At 43.3% G+C, this 21199-nt stretch overlaps 1 protein-coding gene across 4 annotated transcripts in view; it reads right to left on the reverse strand.

Annotated features, from left to right (window-relative positions):
* NUSAP1 (nucleolar and spindle associated protein 1) overlaps positions 1–21199 on the reverse strand; it is a 609977-nt gene that overhangs the window by 379140 nt on the left and 209638 nt on the right. For all 4 annotated transcript variants that reach the window (XM_073608869.1, XM_073608871.1, XM_073608868.1 and 1 more), the window contains one exon: positions 886–997. In XM_073608869.1, the coding sequence (XP_073464970.1) occupies positions 886–997 (112 nt within the window). The remainder of the gene's footprint in view (positions 1–885; positions 998–21199) is intronic.

Genomic DNA, 21199 nt, shown 5'->3' on the forward strand with positions numbered 1-21199 from the left:
TAAAATCCAAAACGAGGCTGGTCCTTAAGTGGTTAAGGTGTCCCTGCAGCTTTTTTTGCTAGCGTCCAATCACCAGAAGGTAGCTGCATATAACCCAGTCATAATGATAAAAAGTTACTCTCCAGGTTTCATTTAACTTCAAATCGTTCATTTGGACCAAGTCAGTTCAAACATGATATTTACGTCACCAACAGTTGCAGTGGTTGTGTGTGCTGTATAAATTGCATGTAGCCTCAGCTGTATACAGTGCTGAGTGTCGGCAGCCAGAAAGAACTTCCGGTCCAGCTCCTGGAACAAAATCAAGTTGGGCTGAATACTGCTCAACCATCAAGAGGAAGCTTTGAATTCTATGAATAAAATACAAAGATTCCTCTGATTGGCTGAGGCGGAGTTTTGTGACATCAAAAGCTGCCTATCTGCCAATCAGGGAAAACGTTGCATACATTCATAGAGTAGAAAGTTTCCTCTGAATGACTGAGTAGTGCTAAGCCTGACTCAATTTTGTTCCCAGGAGTAAGTAGGGAAGTTTGCATCCTGCTGCCAGGACGCAGCGCAGCATACCGTGTTTAGCTAAGGCTACATACAGTTTATACAGCACACACAGCTACTGCCACTGTTAGTGAAGTAAATCATTCATTTGGAACAGCTTGATCCAAATGAACTATTTAAAGTAAAACGAAACATGGGGATCAGCTTTAATCAATATGAATAGATTATAATAGTCCTGTACTGTGTGGTCAAGAAAATAAGAAATTACAGCCCTGTAACAGCTCCCAAATTTTTATCCCTACAGTTTCCAGGATAAGCTGGATGTCTAACCTAAATGAAATTCAAAACCCTTTGCATATGAGATAAACACAAGATGGAGAGATAAATGCAACATACCTTGGCGCAATTTTGTTTTCTCGGAAATCACATCTTTCGTACTCTGCCGCTTTCTTTGCCCCCTCACAAAGTCAGGCCTGGTAGATTCTTCGTCTTTTTCATTGTTATTTTCCTAAAGAATAATAGCAAATAAGCAATATGACAATTTCGGTATATCCTACAGGAGAGCACCTTTGTTAAATCTAAATAAATACAATATCTAAAACAGTTTATTAGGCATACCCCTCAAACTCTAAAAATGGCTACCCAAAAAGAAGATTGGATACTAAACAAGACTTCTCAGCCAATAAATGAACAGCACAACAACAAAATATGTAAAAGCTGAACAAATGTCAATGTTTTTTTCTGAAATTTTGGTTACTGTTCAATATTTAGAATGCCCATGTGTCATTTACTAGTTTGCAGGAATAGCAATATATGTCATTACTATACAGAAAGGCCTTCTTCACGTGGGTTTTAGTTTTATATTAACAATCTATGCAGCAAGCTTTTACACAGTAATGGCAGATCTTTTGTGAACCTTTGTTGAAACCTTTAAAAAGTACCATTCAACTTACAAAAGGTAAACCCCTGTCTGGGAAACCCTGACTGCCATTTGAAAAAGGCTGCAATGCTATGTGAAGCTTGTTTTAGCTTGCTTAACCACTTGCCGACCGCCGCACGACTATATACATCGGCAGAATGGCACGGGCAGGCAAAAGGACTTACAGGAACGTCCTTGCCTGCCCGCGGGTGGGGGGTCCGATCGGACCCCCCCCGGTGCCTGTGGCGGTCGGCAAATCTCCCCCGGCGATCGGTGGTGAGGGGGAGGCCATCTATTCGTGGCCCCCCCCTCGCGATCGCTCCCAGCCAATGGGATCATTTCCCTGCCTCTGTTTTGTACACAGAGGCAGAGGAAATTATGTCATCTCTCCTCGGCTCGGTAATTTCCGTTCCGGGCCGAGGAGAGAAGACTGCAATGTGAGTGCACCAACACACACACACACAGTAGAACATGCCAGGCACACAAAACACCCCGATCCCTCCCCCCCCAATCACACCCCCCCCTGTCACAAACTGACACCAAGCAGGTTTTTTTTTTTTTTTTCTGATTACTGTATTGGTGTCAGTTTGTGACAGTTACAGTGTTAGGGCAGTGACTGTTATGCCCCCTTTAGGTCTAGGGTACCCCCCTAACCCCCCCTAATAAAGTTTTAACCTATTGATCACCCCCCGTCACCAGTGTCGCTAAGCGATCATTTTTCTGATCGCTGTATTAGTGTCGCTGGTGACGCTAGTTAGGGACGTAAATATTTAGGTTCGCCGTCAGCGTTTTATAGCGACAGGGACCCCCATATACTACCGAATAAATGTTTTAACCCCTTGATTGCCCCCTAGTTAACCCTTTCACCACTGATCACTGTATAACCGTTACGGGTGACGCTGGTTAGTTTTATTTTTTATAGTGTCAGGGCACCCGCCGTTTATTACCGAATAAAGATTTAGCCCCCCGATCGCCCGGCGGTGATATGCGTCGCCCCAGGCAGCGTCAGATTAACGCCAGTACTGCTAACACCCACGCACGCAGCATACGCCTCCCTTAGTGGTATAGTATCTGAACGGATCAATATCTGATCCGATCAGATCTATACTAGCGTCCCCAGCAGTTTAGGGTTCCCAAAAACACAGTGTTAGCGGGATCAGCCCAGATACCTGCTAGCACCTGCGTTTTGCCCCTCCGCCCGGCCCAGCCCAGCCCACCCAAGTGCAGTATCGATCGATCACTGTCACTTACAAAACACTAAACGCATAACTGCAGCGTTCGCAGAGTCAGGCCTGATCCCTGCGATCGCTAACAGTTTTTTTGGTAGCGTTTTGGTGAACTGGCAAGCACCAGCCCCAGGCAGCGTCAGGTTAGTGCCAGTAGCGCTAACACCCACGCACGCACCGTACACCTCCCTTAGTGGTATAGTATCTGAACTGATCAATATCTGATCTGATCCGATCAGATCTATACTGGCGTCCGCAGCAGTTTAGGGTTCCCAAAAACGCAGTGTTAGTGGGATCAGCCCAGATACCTGCTAGCACCTGCATTTTGCCCCTCCGCCCGGCCCAGCCCACCCAAGTGCAGTATCGATCGATCACTGTCACTTACAAAACACTAAACGCATAACTGCAGCGTTCGCAGAGTCAGGCCTGATCCCTGCGATCGCTAACAGTTTTTTTGGTAGCGTTTTGGTGAACTGGCAAGCACCAGCCCCAGGCAGCGTCAGGTTAGTGCCAGTAGCGCTAACACCCACGCACGCACCGTACACCTCCCTTAGTGGTATAGTATCTGAACTGATCAATATCTGATCTGATCCGATCAGATCTATACTGGCGTCCGCAGCAGTTTAGGGTTCCCAAAAACGCAGTGTTAGTGGGATCAGCCCAGATACCTGCTAGCACCTGCATTTTGCCCCTCCGCCCGGCCCAGCCCACCCAAGTGCAGTATCGATCGATCACTGTCACTTACAAAACACTAAACGCATAACTGCAGCGTTCGCAGAGTCAGGCCTGATCCCTGCGATCGCTAACAGTTTTTTTGGTAGCGTTTTGGTGAACTGGCAAGCACCAGCCCCAGGCAGCGTCAGGTTAGTGCCAGTAGCGCTAACACCCACGCACGCACCGTACACCTCCCTTAGTGGTATAGTATCTGAACTGATCAATATCTGATCTGATCCGATCAGATCTATACTGGCGTCCCCAGCAGTTTAGGGTTCCCAAAAACGCAGTGTTAGTGGGATCAGCCCAGATACCTGCTAGCACCTGCGTTTTGCCCCTCTGCCCGGCCCAGCCCAGCCCACCCAAGTGCAGTATCAATCGATCACTGACACTTACAAAACACTAAACGCATAACTGCAGCGTTCGCAGAGTCAGGCCTGATCCCTGCGATCGTTAACAGTTTTTTTGGTAGCGTTTTGGTGAACTGGCAAGCGCCAGCGGCCTAGTACACCCCGGTCGTAGTCAAACCAGCACTGCAGTAACACTTGGTGACGTGGCGAGTCCCATAAGTGCAGTTCAAGCTGGTGAGGTGGCAAGCACAAATAGTGTCCCGCTGCCACCAAAAAGACAAACACAGGCCCCGTCGTGCCCATAATGCCCTTCCTGCTGCATTCGCCAATCCTAATTGGGAACCCACCACTTCTGCAGCGCCCGTACTTCCCCCATTCACATCCCCAACCAAATGCAGTCGGCTGCATGAGAGGCATTTTTATGTCCTCCCGAGTACCCCTACCCAACGAACCCCCCCAAAAAAGATGTTGTGTCTGCAGCAAGCGCGGATATAGGCGTGACACCCGCTATTATTGTCCCTCCTGTCCTGACAATCCTGGTCTTTGCATTGGTGAATGTTTTGAACGCTACCATTCACTAGTTGAGTATTAGCGTAGGGTACAGCATTGCACAGACTAGGCACACTTTCACAGGGTCTCCCAAGATGCCATCGCATTTTGAGAGACCCGAACCTGGAACCGGTTACAGTTATAAAAGTTACAGTTACAAAAAAAGTGTAAAAAAAAAAAAAAAAACACAAACAAAAATATAAAATAAAAAATAATAGTTGTCGTTTTATTGTTCTCTCTCTATTCTCTCTATTGTTCTGCTCTTTTTTACTGTATTCTATTCTGCAATGTTTTATTGTTATTATGTTTTATCATGTTTGCTTTTCAGGTATGCAATTTTTTATACTTTACCGTTTACTGTGCTTTATTGTTAACCATTTTTTTGTCTTCAGGTACGCCATTCACGACTTTGAGTGGTTATACCAGAATGATGCCTGCAGGTTTAGGTATCATCTTGGTATCATTCTTTTCAGCCAGCGGTCGGCTTTCATGTAAAAGCAATCCTAGCGGCTAATTAGCCTCTAGACTGCTTTTACAAGCAGTGGGAGAGAATGCCCCACCCACCGTCTTCCGTGTTTTTCTCTGGCTCTCCTGTCTCAACAGGGAACCTGAGAATGCAGCCGGTGATTCAGCCAGCTGACCATAGAGCTGATCAGAGACCAGAGTGGCTCCAAACATCTCTATGGCCTAAGAAACCGCAAGCTACGAGCATTTTATGACTTAGATTTCGCCGGATGTAAATAGCGCCATTGGGAAATTGGGGAAGCATTTTATCACACAGATCTTGGTGTGGTCAGATGCTTTGAGGGCAGAGGAGAAATCTAGGGTCTAATAGACCCCAATTTTTTCAAAAAAGAGTACCTGTCACTACCTATTGCTATCATAGGGGATATTTACATTCCCTGAGATAACAATAAAAATGATTAAAAAAAAAAAAAAAAAAAAAAAAAAAGCACCCCTGTCCCCCCTGCTCTCGCGCTAAGGCGAACGCAAGCGTCGGTCTGGCGTCAAATGTAAACAGCAATTGCACCATGCATGTGAGGTATCACCGCGACGGTCAGATCGAGGGCAGTAATTTTAGCAGTAGACCTCCTCTGTAAATCTAAAGTGGTAACCTGTAAAGGCTTTTAAAAATGTATTTATTTTGTTGCCACTGCACGTTTGTGCACAATTGTAAAGCATGTCATGTTTGGTATCCATGTACTCGGCCTAAGATCATCTTTTTTATTTCATCAAACATTTGGGCAATATAGTGTGTTTTAGTGCATTAAAATGTAAAAAAGTGTGTTTTTTCCCCAAAAAATGCGTTTGAAAAATCGCTGCGCAAATACTGTGTGAAAAAAAAAAATTAAACACCCACCATTTTAATCTGTACGGCATTTGCTTTCAAAAAATATATAATGTGTGGGGGTTCAAAGTAATTTTCTTGCAAAAAAAAATAATTTTTTCATGTAATCAAAAAGTGTCAGAAAGGGCTTTGTCTTCAAGTGGTTAGAAGAGTGGGTGATGTGTGACATAAGCTTCTAAATGTTGTGCATAAAATGCCAGGACAGTTCAAACCCCCCGCCAAATGACCCCATTTTGGAAAGTAGACACCCCAAGCTATTTGCTGAGAGGCATGTCGAGTCCATGGAATATTTTATATTGTGACACAAGTTGCGGGAAAGAGACAAATTTTTTTTTTTTTTTTTTTGCACAAAGTTGTCACTAAATTATATATTGCTCAAACATGTCATGGGAATATGTGAAATTACACCCCAAAATACATTCTGTTGCTTCTCCTGAGTACGGGCATACCACATGTGTGAGACTTTTTGGGAGCCTAGCCGCGTATGGGACCCCGAAAACCAAGCACCGCCTTCAGGCTTTCTAAGGGCGTAAATTTTTGATTTCACTCTTCACTGCCTATCACAGTCTCGGAGGCCATGGAATGCCCAGGTGGCACAAAACCCCCCCAAATGACCCCATTTTGGAAAGTAGACACCCAAAGCTATTTGCTGAGCGGTATAGTGAGTATTTTGCAGACCTCACTTTTTGTCACAAAGTTTTGAAAATTAAAAAAAGAAAAAAAAAATTTTTTTTTTTTGTCTTTCTTCATTTTCAAAAACAAATGAGCTGCAAAATACTCACCATGCCTCTCAGCAAATAGCTTGGGGTGTCTACTTTCCAAAATGGGGTCATTTGGGGGGGGTTTGTGCCACCTGGGCATTCCATGACCTCCGAAACTGTGATAGGCAGTGAAGAGTGAAATCAAAAATGTATACCCTTAGAAATCCTGAAGGCAGTGATTGGTTTTCGGGGTCCCGTACGCGGCTAGGCTCCTAAAAAGTCCCACACATGTGGTATCCCCATACTCAAGAGAAGCAGCAGAATGTATTTTGGGGTGCAATTCCACATATGCCCATGACTTGTGTGAGCAATATATCATTTAGTGACAACTTTGTGCAAAAAAAAAAAATAAATAAATAAATTGTCACTTTCCCGCAACTTGTGTCAAAATATAAAATATTCCAAGGCTCAACATGCCTCTCAGCAAATAGCTTGGGGTGTCTACTTTCCAAAATGGGGTCATTTGGGGGGGTTTGTGCCATCTGGGCATTTTATGGCCTTCAAAACTGTGATAGGTAGTGAGGAGTAAAATCAAAAATGTACGCCCTTAGAAATCCTGAAGGCAGTGATTGGTTTTCGGGGCCCCGTATGCGGCTAGGCTCCCAAAAAGTCCCACACATGTGGTATTCCCATACTCAGGAGAAGCAGCTAAATGTATTTTGGGGTGCAATTCCACATATGCCCATGGCCTGTGTGAGCAATATATCATTTAGTGACAACTTTTTGTAATTTTTTTTTTTTTTTTTGTCATTATTCAATCACTTGGGACAAAAAAAATGAATATTCAATGGGCTCAACATGCCTCTCAGCAATTTCCTTGGGGTGTCTACTTTCCAAAATGGGGTCATTTGTGGGGGTTTTGTACTGCCCTGCCATTTTAGCACCTCAAGAAACGACATAGGCAGTCATAAATTAAAGGCTGTGTAAATTCCAGAAAATGAACCCTAGTTTGTAGGCGCTATAACTTTTGCGCAAACCAATAAATATACACTTATTGACATTTTTTTTACCAAAGACATGTGGCCAAATACATTTTGGCCTAAATGTATGACTAAAATTGAGTTTATTGGATTTTTTTTAGAACAAAAAGTAGAAAATATTTTTTTTTCAAAATTTTCGGTCTTTTTCCGTGTATAGCGCAAAAAATAAAAACGGCAGAGGTGATCAAATACCATCAAAAGAAAGCTCTATTTGTGGGAAGAAAAGGACGCAAATTTCGTTTGGTTACAGCATTGCATGACCGCGCAATTAGCAGTTAAAGCGACGCAGTGCCAAATTGTAAAAAGTGCTCTGGTCAGGAAGGGGGTAAATCCTTCCGGGGCTGAAGTGGTTAAATTGACAGTCAACCGTCACAATCTGTCATTAAAATCAAAAAAGGAGAGCCAAACCAATCTGGGCAATATGTATAACTCCGACCCAAAAGCAGAAAAGTTTTATATAAAAAGTCAAAGTTTATTGTCAATAAAATTGTTAAGAACAGCTCACATGTAAAATCATGGGATCCTGGCCAGCAGAGTACATTGGCAATGGATGTAAAACTCACAACTCCATCATGAGAGTTGGTAAGCCCAATGGATGGTGGGAGCAAGGATGGATTCCTCAAATCCCGGACCTAACTTATGACGGCCGAAGCTGCTACATGAACCCCAGGAGGGAGCTGAAGGAACCCAGAATTCCGAAGCCACCGGGGTCCCAGAAAGGATACGTCTGTGGACAAAAAGTGAACAGCACAGAGCCCTGAAATAATGCCAAGTGCTAGCAGAAAGGCCCAAAGAAGGATTCGATGTTAAGGGCACTGATGGGGCTCATGCTGTGCCAAATACTTGTAATAATGTGTATTATACAGTACTTTGTATTCAGGATTGTAGGTGCCGAACGGTCTGGACGCCTAGACTGGTTTAAGGCGACTAATTAGCTCATGTTAAATATATCACTGTCAGCTATTAGTTGCAAGAGGTGGATTAGCATAGTTTATGTTCATTGTTGTTTAGCTAAGTAAATAACCGTATTTATCGCAGTATAACACGCGCCGGCATATATCACGGAGGGAATTTTAAAGAAAAAAACTTTTAGGAGGGAAATTTAAGGAAAAAAAAAATTACATTTAAATGCCCACCAATGCAGGCTTATCAGTGTCCATCTGCAGCCTTGTCCATCATTGCAGCCTTGCTCAGTGTCATTTCAGCCTGGCAGCCTTGCTAGTTTTTAAAATTAGCGCCGCCGAGATACACAGAGCCGGATGTCCTGTGTATCTCGGCTCCTCTCGCAGTCCCTCCCCTTGGCCCGGCTTCTATGATGGACATAATAGAGGTCCAATGGCGGGACTGCGAATGGAGCCAAATGGAGTCGAGTACACTCGGCTATGTTTATCTCGGCGGCGCTCGCTCCTCTCACCCTCAGTCAGCGGGGATCGGCGTATAACACGCACCCATGATTCTCCCCTGATTTTAAAGGTGGAAAAAAAGTGCGTGTTATATGCTGATAAATACGGTATATATCCCCGTTTACAGTTTGTATTGTTAGGGTAATAAGATCAACTGCTCATTTGATTTTGTGTGGTATCGAAATTCTGAGTTTTCAATAAACCATTCCAATTCGCATGTACAAGCTATTGTCTGCTAGTCTTGTATATTCAGCTATAATATCTGATTCCTATGTCCAGACTGGAAGAAGCTATATCTTGACAGAAGCACCTAAGCGGGACGCTGGTTTTGTCACAATAGTTATGTCCTAAGCAAAATTTTGTTCCTTCCCATATGAATTGTGCCCGATGGGAGCTCATATGGGACTCTTTACAAAATAATTAAAAGGAGAAGTCCAGCCAAAGCACGTTTTGGCTGTACTTCTATGAATCACAGGAGTGCAATTTGTTTTGCACTCCTGTGACCAGTTTTCAGCAGAGTGTGGACTTTATGCCGGTCTCTGCTGACGTCACCAATGTCAGTCCAGGCATCATGTCTTCCCAGCCACAGAGTCTGGATCCGCCAGGTGCTGACGTAGAAATTTTGCTATAAGCTGCGAGTAATCCATGACACCTGTCTCAGCGAGCCTGAGACAAACGCTCTGCCCACTCCACAGCTCAGCGCTCCAGTGAGCGAGGAGAGCGAAGAGCAGAGAGATGTGACTAACAGTCTACAGCTCTCTGCTCACGGAGCTCTGAAAACCGAGTGATCAGCAGTGTTCAATCGCTCAGTTCTCAGTGTGGAGGCGCCGGGGGACCGATGCTGCATCCACCGAAGTAAAGTACGATTGGGAAAAAAAATAAAATAAAAAAATGATTTTTCCTACAGCTTACCTGTAAAATCCTTTTCTTGGAGTACATCACGGGACACAGAGCAACCATAATAATGACTATCTGGGTTATACGCCACCTATAGGTGAATGGACACTGGCAACCAATAGACAGGATTTATCTCTATAAATCCTCTATATAACCCCTCCTTCACAGGAAGCACATCAGTTTTGTAGCAAAGCCATGTATATCCCAGCAAGAGGGGAGGGACCTCTGTGTCCCCTGATGTACTCCAAGAAAAGGATTTTACAGATAAGCTGTAGGAAAAATCAATTTTTCTTTATCAAACATCACGGGACACAGAGCTACCATAATAATGACTATCTGGGATGTCCTATCTGGAATGCCCCTGAGGGGAGGGAGACACTATTATAAAAACTGCCACCAAAGAAGGACCTACTCCGCTATTTGTAATACGCCAAGGCCAAAAAGCAGTATTTTCTAGGTGATTGACATTGACCTGGTAAAAACCCTGTAGATGTATAAAAAGACCAAATAGTGGTCTTGTACACTTGGGTCACTGACATCCAATGATGGATGATCCAAGATACTCCCACACCTGCTAGAGAATCTCTCCCCAAAAAAAAATTGATTTTTTTTCCCCATTTAAACCATAGGCATATCATTGATAAATTAGCAGATCCACTGCTAAATACTCAACCTGGATGCCACCTGCCCTTCCTGGGCTCATCTGGCAACACAAACCAGGATTCCTGACTTGTGACTACAACTCAAGTAGGTAGCGATCTTTCTCCTGCAGACTGTGGATTAGGAGAAAAGGGCAAGACATTATCCTGATTCAAGTGAAAAACTAGAAACCACTTAAGCAATAAAAATGGATGAGGACACATCACCTTGTGATGCGAGACCAAGAATTGCTCCTTGTATGAAAGAGCCGCCAACACTGACACTCCATTTTGTGAAGTGATAGAAACCAAAGAAGCCACTTTCTGAGATAAAAGGACCAAACAGAATCCCCTGGTTCAAAAAGTGGCCCCTGCAAGGACAGTCAAGACCAATTCAAGTTTCAAGGACACAAGAATGGCCTGATAGGTGGGACTGTCCAAGTTACCTGCTGTATAAGGTATGAAAAAAAGGAGAGAGAAACAATGGCCCCTGGGGAAAAAAATGGATAGGGACGAACCCTGACCCTTAACGGTACTTAAGGCCAAACTCCTTTCCTCTACTGATTGGAGAAAGAAAAAGAAAATCTCCCAGTCACATATTTCTGCAGGTGCCACTTCCTGGCTTCACGCCAGGTAAAAAAAATATATTTTTTTAAGTCCTGTAATTGAAGTTCTCCGAAGCTGGCTTCCAGGGGCTCAACAGTGCTGAGATACAGGATTCAAGACCATCAGGTCCCGCTGGACTGGGAGTGTCCAAAGGAGTAAACCCCACAAGACCTGCTATGTCTGCATACCAAGCCCCCCTGGGCTAATTCGGCCAACACTAATATCGGTGTTACCACCTTACGGATTCTTCACAACAGATGTGGCAGAATAGGAAAAAGGGAAAAAAGTGTCAAATAAGGGAGAACTAGACCTTAAGGTGTATGTATATACTGCGGAAATTAACGATTAATTCCTCGATTAATCATTAATTTTTTTGATAGATCAAGATTCTTTTGATCTGTACTCGCCTCTCCTTCGGGTCTTCAGGGAGTTCCGTCTGAGATCCGGTGACGTCACAGGTAGACGTCACCGGACTCCTCCCCCCTTCCCCAAGTGCTTCCGCCTGCTAACAAACGGAAGGGGGGGGGGGGGGGGGGGGTGATATTACATATTTTCATTTTTTTTTTTTTTTTTTATCAAAAAAGGCTTACATAGTATTGCATAAATCAGTATTTTACATTTTAAGAAAGCGAGGTAATAAAACGGGATGTTAACACTGCTCAATATAATTACTGCTATGGCAAGCAAAAAAAGTAAAAAATTTACCTTAAGGTGGCAACTTGCACGTTTTAAAGAAAGTTGTGCGTCAGCTAAACACAGTTATGTTTCAGTTGATAATCATTGCATTGTTCAGTACAAATTCCTTGCTGGGGTGACAGGTCACCTGTATCCAGGTGACAGATGCATCCAGTTGGGGTCAGGAGTGCACCGCTATGATAGTGGACCCTAAGGCTGACTGCTGCGGATGGAACTCGGGGTGGTTCAGGAAGGCAGGTCCCCTGGAGCACCAACATGGATCCCACAGTGAGTTAGAGCATAGATTCCCCAGGGCGCGGAGTCTAAGAGCCAGCAGGTGTTCACCAGAGCCTCTAGTGGTGAGAATGGACTGGGCTGCAACTGGCTCCAGGTCGTGGCCCCCAGGGTCTCCCAGCTCACGCTCACAGTAGGCTACAGGAGCATGGAGAGGAAACAGCAGCCCAGGACAGCAAGGGATAGTAAGGAGATATCCTTGTCTGCTAGTGGCCCCAACATTTGGCTAACAGAGAACACGCCAAAAGTCAGGGTCACAGGCAAACAGGGATAGTCGGGAACACGCCAAGATCAGGAAGAGACAGAGACAAACTTAGAGCACACGGCGAACAGGAAACCAAACAATATTGCACGGCTAGGCAGACTTGGAGAATATGGTGTTAAAAAGTGGTTCCTGTTGAGGCTAGGGTGGAGCCACACAGAGGGAAGATTACTTAACCATGCAGGTGTGAGAGTACAAGCCTTAAGGCTGATACACAGACCAGGTAAGAGACAGACAGGTCATGAATGTATAACTGCAAGGTCATGACATGGGGTGGTGGATACTGTTCTGAAGGTGTGGTGGCTGGCTAGTTTATGGACTCAAATTACCATCAGGCTCTGTCTGGTTTTTATTGGTGGCTGAGTGGAAATTGGGAAGATTTCCCCCCACACTTTTTAGTAAAGGGACAGCTCCCAAAACAGGGACACTTAAGATTATTTTTTTTAGTATTATTTTTTGTAGAGTAGTGAGTAGAGTTAAACTAACTTTCTACGTTTTTCTAAAAGTTTAATAAAAAAAAAAAATTACTTAGGTCAGTGCTACAGTTTGAATTTAAAACGTATTTGTGTGTACAATGCTATGAGAATAAACCAAACTGCAACATCCTGCTTAGAGCATTGGGACAACTCAGAAAATATTGAATAGATGGTACTTAACTCCTTACAAATTAGCTAAAATATATCCATCTACATCATCACTATGCTGGTGTTGTACAGATCAAGTTGGTTCCTTATTCCACATTTTATGGAGTTGTAAAAATCTGACCAGTTTCTGGAACTGGATATCCACCTTTATTGCCTCTCTCACAGGCAACTTGATAAAACTATCACCTGCTATGGCCCTTTTAGGTATCAACCTTGACACTTTCCCATTTCAATACAGAATATTAGTGGCGAATATTGTTATAGCGGCTAGACTTACCATAACGAAAATGTGGAAATCAATTGAGGCCCCTAACCTGTGTGATGTCATTCTTAGAGTCAACACCCAGGCGTACTATGAATTACTGTTAGCACTTAAAAATTATAACGTAATTCACTTTAAGAAGCACTGGTATGTATGGATCATACATCCTAAAGCATCTACAGTACTAAAAGACTTGTACGCTCAGTCTTAACTACCACTAGGTAGCCTGTTGGTATCACTTATTCCTAGTAGAGACTTATGCTGCTTTCATTTCCTGATTGGTCTGACTCGCTAGAATACATTGATTTACTAGACGACATCCTGTTCTCTCTTTTGTTTATTCAAGTTAGAATAGACCTGTTCAGTTTACTCCCCTAGGGGTGAATAGGTTTATTCTTGGAGGTTTACTAGCTAGAAAGAAAGATATAAATTTGAAGGATTATTCACAATTATTATACTGACTTAATGTATTTATCAAAAATGCATTCGCTATACTATGTAACTGTAATAGTGTGAATCCTGTTATATTTTTCTTAATGTCTTTATTTGTCATTTTATGTTCTGATAACTAAATAAAAAAATTGAATGTTAAAAAAAAACAAAAAAAAAAAAAACGTATGTGTGTGAACTGTGCAGTTAAGTCATGGACTGTGGAAAATAACTAGTGTCGGGTGATTGTATATAGTGTATACCACACTTACCACTGACTAATGCAGAGTTGCAATGCAAGGAGATCAGCTAAAAGTAGTTGGACCTGTATGTGTGTTATAATCAGTAACAGCCTATATCTATATATATCTCTCTACATATATAGATATATATACTGTATATCTATCTCTATATGATAGATATATACTGATATCTATCTCTATATGATAGATATATACTGATATCTAGCTCTATATGATAGATATATACTGATATCTATCTCTATATGATAGATATATACTGATATCTATCTCTATATGATAGATATCTCTATATGATAGATATATACTGATATCTATCTCTATATGATAGATATCTCTATATGATAGATAGATATATATATCTATATATATCTATATCTCTATATATTTATTCAGCCTGAGGCAAGGTTAAGAAGGGGTTAATCGAAGAGGGCAGGTACTTCCCCTTCAGACCTTCTTGTCAGCTGGGCTGAAAGTGTCAGAGGAGAGCTGTTTTGCCCCGTACACACGGTCGGATTTTCTGACGGAAAATGTGTGATAGGACCTTGTTGTCGGAAATTCCGACCGTGTGTAGGCTCCATCACACATTTTCCATCGGATTTTCCGACACACAAAGTTTGAGAGCAAGCTATAAAATTTTCCGACAACAAAATCCGTTGTCGGAAATTCCGATCGTGTGTACACAAATCCGACGGACAAAGTGCCACGCATGCTCAGAATAAATAAAGAGATGAAAGCTATTGGCCACTGCCCCGTTTATAGTCCCGACGTACGAGTTTTACGTCACTGCCTTCAGGATGATCGGATTTTCCGACAACTTTGTGTGACCGTGTGTATGCAAGACAAGTTTGAGCCAAAATCCGTTGGAAAAAATCCTAGGATTTTGTTGTCGGAATGTCCGAACAAAGTCCGACCGTGTGTACGGGGCATTTGAGTAGGAGAGAGACAGCAGCACGCCTGTGTGAAAAGTTCCATTGCTGGATTGTGTACTTGCTGGATGAGCTTAAAGCAGGGTTCCACTCATTTTAACTTAACCACTTGAGCCCCGGACCATTATGCTGCCTAAGGACCAGAGGTCTTTTTCCAATTTGGCACTGCGTCACTTTAACTGCTAATTGCGCGGTCATGCAATGCTGTACCCAAACGAAATTTGCGTCCTTTTCTTCCCACAAATAGAGCTTTCTTTTGATGGTATTTGATCACCTCTGCAGTTTTGATTTTTTGCGCTATAAACGGAAAAAGACCGAAAATTTTGAAAAAAAATGATATTTTCTACTTTTTGTTATAAAAAAAATCCAATAAACTAAATTTTAGTCATACATTTAGGCCAAAATGTATTCGGCCACATGTCTTTGGTAAAAAAAATGTCAATAAGCATATATTTATTGGTTTGCGCAAAAGTTATAGCGTCTACAAACTAGGGTACATTTTCTGTAATTTACACAGCTTTTAGTTTATGACTGCCTATGTCATTTCTTGAGGTGCTAAAATGGCAGGGCAGTACAAAACCCCCCCAAATGACCCCATTTTGGAAAGTAGACACCCCAAGGAAATTGCTGAGAGGCATGTTGAACCCATTGAATATTTATTTTTGTCCCAAGTGATTGAATAATGGACAAAAAAAAAAAAAAAAAAAATATTTACAAAAAGTTGTCACTAAATGATATATTGCTCACACAGGCCATGGGCCTATGTGGAATTGCACCCCAAAATACATTTAGCTGCTTCTCCTGAGTATGGGGATACCACATGTGTGGGACTTTTTGGGAGCTTAGCCACGTACGGGGCCCCGAAAACCAAGCACCGCCTTCAGGATTTCTAAGGGTGTAAATTTTTGATTTCACTCTTCACTGCCTATCACAGTTTCGGAGGCCATGGAATGCCCAGGTGGCACAAAACCCCCCCAAATGACCCCATTTTGGAAAGTAGACACCCCAAGCTATTTGCTGAGAGGCATATTGAGTCCATGGAATATTTTATATTTTGACACAAGTTGCGGGAAAGTGACACTTTTTTTTTTTTTTTTTTTGCACAAAGTTGTCACTAAATGATATATTGCTCACACAGGCCATGGGCATATGTGGAATTGCACCCCAAAATACATTTAGCTGCTTCTCCTGAGTATGGGGATACCACGTGTGGGACTTTTTGGGAGCATAGCCGCGTACGGGGCCCCGAAAACCAAGCACCGCCTTCAGGATTTCTAAGGGTGAAAATTTTTGATTTCACTCTTCACTGCCTATCACAGTTTCGGAGGCCATGGAATGCCCAGGTGGCACAAAACCCCCCCAAATGACCCCATTTTGGAAAGTAGACACCCCAAGCTATTTGCTGAGAGGCATGGTGAGTATTTTGCAGCTCTCATTTGTTTTTGAAAATGAAGAAAGGCAAGAAAAAACTTTTTTTTTTTTCTTTTTTCAATTTTAAAAACTTTGTGACAAAAAGTGAGGTCTGCAAAATACTCACTATACCTCTCAGCAAATAGCTTGGGGTGTCTACTTTCCAAAATGGGGTCATTTGGGGGGGGGGTTTGTGCCACCTGGGCTTTCCATGGCCTCCGAAACTGTGATAGGCAGTGAAGAGTGAAATCAAAAATTCACGCCCTTAGAAAGCCTGAAGGCGGTGCTTGGTTTTCAGGGTCCCGTACGCGGCTAGGCTCCCAAAAAGTCTCACATGTGGTATCCCCGTACTCAGGAGAAGCAGCAGAATGTATTTTGGGGTGTAATTTCACATATTCCCATGGCATGTTTGAGCAATATATCATTTAGTGACAACTTTGTGCAAAAAAAAAAAAAAAAATTTGTCTCTTTCCCGCAACTTGTGTCGCAATATAAAATATTCCATGGACTCGACATGCCTCTCAGCAAATAGCTTGGGGTGTCTACTTTCCAAAATGGGGTCATTTGGGGGGGTTTTGAACTGTCCTGGCATTTTATGCACAACATTTAGAAGCTTATGTCACACATCACTCACTCTTCTAACCACTTGAAGACAAAGCCCTTTCTGACACTTTTTGTTTACATGAAAAAGATATTTTTTTTTCCAAAAAAATTACTTTGAACCCCCAAACATTATATATTTTTTTAAAGCAAATGCCCTACAGATTTAAATGGTGGGTGTTTCATTTTTTTTTTTTCACACAGTATTTGCGCAGCGATTTTTCAAACGCATTTTTTGGGGAAAAAACACACTTTTTTAAATTTTAATGCACTAAAACACACTATATTGCCCAAATGTTTGATGAAATAAAAAAGATGATCTTAGGCCGAGTACATGGATACCAAACATGACATGCTTTAAAATTGCGCACAAACGTGCAGTGGCAACAAAATAAATACATTTTTAAAAGCCTTTAAAAGCCTTTACAGGTTACCACTTTAGATTTACAGAGGAGGTCTACTGAAAAAATTACTGCCCTCGATCTGACCTTCGCGGCGATACCTCACATGCATGGTGCAATTGCTGTTTACGTTTGACGACAGACCGCTGCTTGCGTTCGCCTTAGCGCGAGAGCAGGGGGCGACAGGGGTGCTTTTTTTTTTTTTTTTTTTTTTTTTTTCTTTATTATTTTTTTGCTTTTTTATCTTATTTTTAAACTGTTCCTTTCATTTTTTTTTTTAAATCATTTTTATTGTTATCTCGGGGAATGTAAATATCCCCTATGATAGCAATAGGTAGTGACAGGTACTCTTTTTTTTGAAAAAATTGGGGTCTATTAGACCCTAGATCTCTCCTCTGCCCTCAAAGCATCTGATGACACCAAGATCGGTGTGATAAAATGCTTCCCCAATTTCCCAATGGCGCTATTTACATCTGGCGAAATCTAAGTCATAAAATGCTCGTAGCTTCCGGTTTCTTAGGCCATAGAGATGTTTGGAGCCACTCTGGTCTCTGATCAGCTCTATGGTCAGCTGGCTGAATCACCGGCTGCATTCTCAGGTTCCCTGTTGAGACAGGAGAGCCAGAGAAAAACACGGAAGACGGTGGGGGGGGGGGGCATTCCCTCCCACGGCTTGTAAAAGCAGTCTAGAGGCTAATTAGCCGCTAGGATTGCTTTTACATGAAAGCCGACCGCTTGCTGAAAAGAATGATACCAAGATGATACCTAAACCTGCAGGCATCATTCTGGTATAACCATTCAAAGTCGTGAATGGCGTACCTGAAGACAAAAAAATGGTTAACAATAAAGCACAGTAAACGGTAAAGTATAAAAAATTGCATACCTGAAAAGCAAACATGATAAAACATAATAACAATAAAACATTGCAGAATAGAATACAGTAAAAAAGAGCAGAACAAGAGAGAGGGAATAGAGAGAGAGAGAGAACAATAAAACGACAACTATTTTTTTTTATTTTATATATTTTTTTTTTACACTTTTTTTGTAACTAACTTTTATAACGGTAACCGGTTCCAGGTTCGGGTCTCTCAAAATGCAATGGCATCTTGGGAAACCCTGTGAAAGTGTGCCTAGTCTGTGCAATGCTGTACCCTACGCTAATACTCAACTAATGAATGGTAGCGTTCAAAACATTCACCAATGCAAAGACCAGGATTGTCAGGACAGGAGGGACAATAATAGAGGGTGTCACGCCTATATCCGCGCTTGCTGCAGACACGACATCTTTTTTGGGGGTTCGTTGGGTAGGAGTACTCGGGAGGACATAAAGAAAATGCCTCTCATGCAGCCGACTGCATTTGGTTGGTGATGTGAATGGGGGAAGTACGGGCGCTGCAGAAGTGGTGGGTTCCCAATTAGGATTGGCGAATGCAGCAGGAAGGGCACTATGGGCACGACGGGCCTGTGTTTGTCTTTTTGGTGGCAGCGGGACACTACTTGTGCTTGCCACCTCACCAGCTTGAACTGCACTTATGGGACTCGCCACATCACCAAGTGTTACTGCAGTGCTGGTTTGACTATGACCGGGGTGTACTAGGCCGCTGGCGCTTGCCAGTTCAATAAAAAGCTACCAAAAAAACTGTTAGCGATCGCAGGAATCGAGCCTGACTCTGCGAACACTGCAGTTATGCGTTTAGTGTTTTGTAAGTGACAGTGATCGATCGATACTGCACTTGGGTGGGCTGAGCTGGGCCAGGCGGAGGGGCAAAATGCAGGTGCTAGCAGGTATCTGGGCTGATCCCGCTAACACTGTGTTTTTGGGAACCCTAAACTGCTGGGGACGCTAGTATAGATCTGATCAGATATTGATCCGTTCAGATACTATACCACTAAGGGAGGCGTATGCTGCGTGCGTGGGTGTTAGCGGTACTGGCGCTAATCTGACGCTGCTTGTGGCTGGTGCTTGCCAGTTCACCAAAATACTACCAAAAAAACTGTTAGCGATCGCAGGGATCAGGCCTGACTCTGCGAACGCTGCAGTTATACATTTAGTGTTTTGTAAGCGTCAGTGATCGATCGATACTGCACTTGGGTGGGCTGGGCTGGGCCGGGCGGAGCGGCAAAACGCAGGTGCTAGCAGGTATCTGGGCTGATCCCGCTAACACTGCGTTTTTGGGAACCCTAAACTGCTGGGGACGCTAGTATAGATCTGATCGGATCAGATATTGATCCGATCAGATACTATACCACTAAGGGAGCTGTACGGTGCGTGCGTGGGTGTTAGCGGTACTGGCGCTAATCTGACGCTGCCTGGGGCGACGCATATCACCGCCGGGCGATCAGGGGGCTAAACCTTTATTCAGTAATAAACGGCGGGTGCCCTGACACTAAAAAAAATAAACAAACTAACCAGCGTCACCCGTAACAGTTATACGGTGATCAGTGGTGAAAGGGTTAACTAGGGGGCCATCAAGGGGTTAAAACATTTATTAGATAGTATATGGGGGCCCCTGTCGCTATAAAACGCTGACGGCGAACCTAAATATTTACCTCACTAACTAGCATCACCAGCGACACTAATACAGCGATCAGAAAAATGATCGCTTAGCGACACTGGTGACGGGGGTGATCAAGGGGTTAAAACTTTATTAGGGGGGGTTAGGGGGGTATCCTAGACCTAAAGGGGGCTAATATTCACTGTCCCAACACTGTAACTGTCACAAACTGACACCAATACAGTAATCAGGAAAAAAAAAAAAAAAAAAAAAAAAAACTGCTGGTGTCAGTTTGTGACAGGCAGGGGGGAGGGTGATTGGGGGGCGATCGGGGGGGGATCGGGGTGTTTTGTGTGCCTGGCATGTTCTACTGTGTTGTGTAGTGTTGGTGCACTCACAGTGATGTCTTCTCTCCTCGGCGCTGCAACGGAATACCGAGCCGAGGAGAGATGACATCATTTCCTTTGCTGCTGTTTAGCATACAGCAGCAAAGGAAGTTATCCGATTGGCCGGCGGCGATCGCGAGGGGGGGGCCACGAACGGATGGCCTCCCCCTCATCTCCGATCGCCGTGGGACCAAAGACGACCGCCTCAGGCACCGGGGGGGGGTCCGATCGGACCCCCCACCCGCGGAAGGCAAATCACGTATATATACGTGATTTTGCCTGTCCGTGCCACCTTGCCGACGTAAATCGGCGTGAGGCGGTCGTCAAGTGGTTAATCTTACCCCCTTCAGTTAATTGCACAGATGTTCAAATGCCGCACGAAAATTTTTTTTATCGCTGTAATTACCTTTATATTGTACTTTATTGTGGCACTTTCTGTCTCTCCTCCCATGGGAGTAGGCGTGTTTATTGCCTTTCACCGACGCCGCACTGTCTCCTGGGAGCTTAGTGTCAGGCTTCCCAAGATTCAGTGCGGAAACAATGATCATGCGTGTGAACAAGCTGTGAATGAACAGCATTCACCGCATCCAGGAAATCAATGCTTGTGGGCTTCACATGCCCACAAGCAAGCTGGAAACAGCCAGCATCACCTTTTTTAAGTTATTCTTCAGTACGAAAACAGACAGAGGTGGAAATATTACACCCAAACTGTGAGTATTATTTTGGGGTTAGCAAAGTGTCTCAATTACCAAAAAAAAAAAAAAAAAATTGGTCGCCGGATTCCCGCTTTAACCAAATAAGAGACTGTAGCTCTGCTTAGAGCCATGAGCTATTGACTGTAAGCCTGTACGCTGTGGAACTGTGAGCTTTACCTGTGTGTACAACTGTGTGACAAGACAGCCTGTTGTGTCTCCTGTTTGTTTTTGGCAGTTTGCTGAATAAAGCCATTTTTTGTTTTTACTGGACTGCCTCTGAGCCGGCTGTTCAACCCTCTGATCCAGATATAGATATATATACACACACACACACACACACATATATATATACACATACATATATATAGAGGCATTTCCAGTTTGAACCTGAGACCAAGCCCACTAAACTGTAGCCAGCCTTAAGTCAACTTAGAAAGACTGGCATCAGTGATTATTTCCCAGATTCCTGAAAAGGAAGAACGTCAAGCCCCAAGCTTTGCTCTGCAACTAGGGCTGAAACAACTAATCGATTAATCGACAACTAATCGATTTATGAAATTAATCGATTACTATTTTC

Source organism: Aquarana catesbeiana, linkage group LG13 (genome assembly GCF_042186555.1).
Source record: "Aquarana catesbeiana isolate 2022-GZ linkage group LG13, ASM4218655v1, whole genome shotgun sequence".
Classification (NCBI taxonomy): Eukaryota; Metazoa; Chordata; class Amphibia; order Anura; family Ranidae; genus Aquarana; species Aquarana catesbeiana.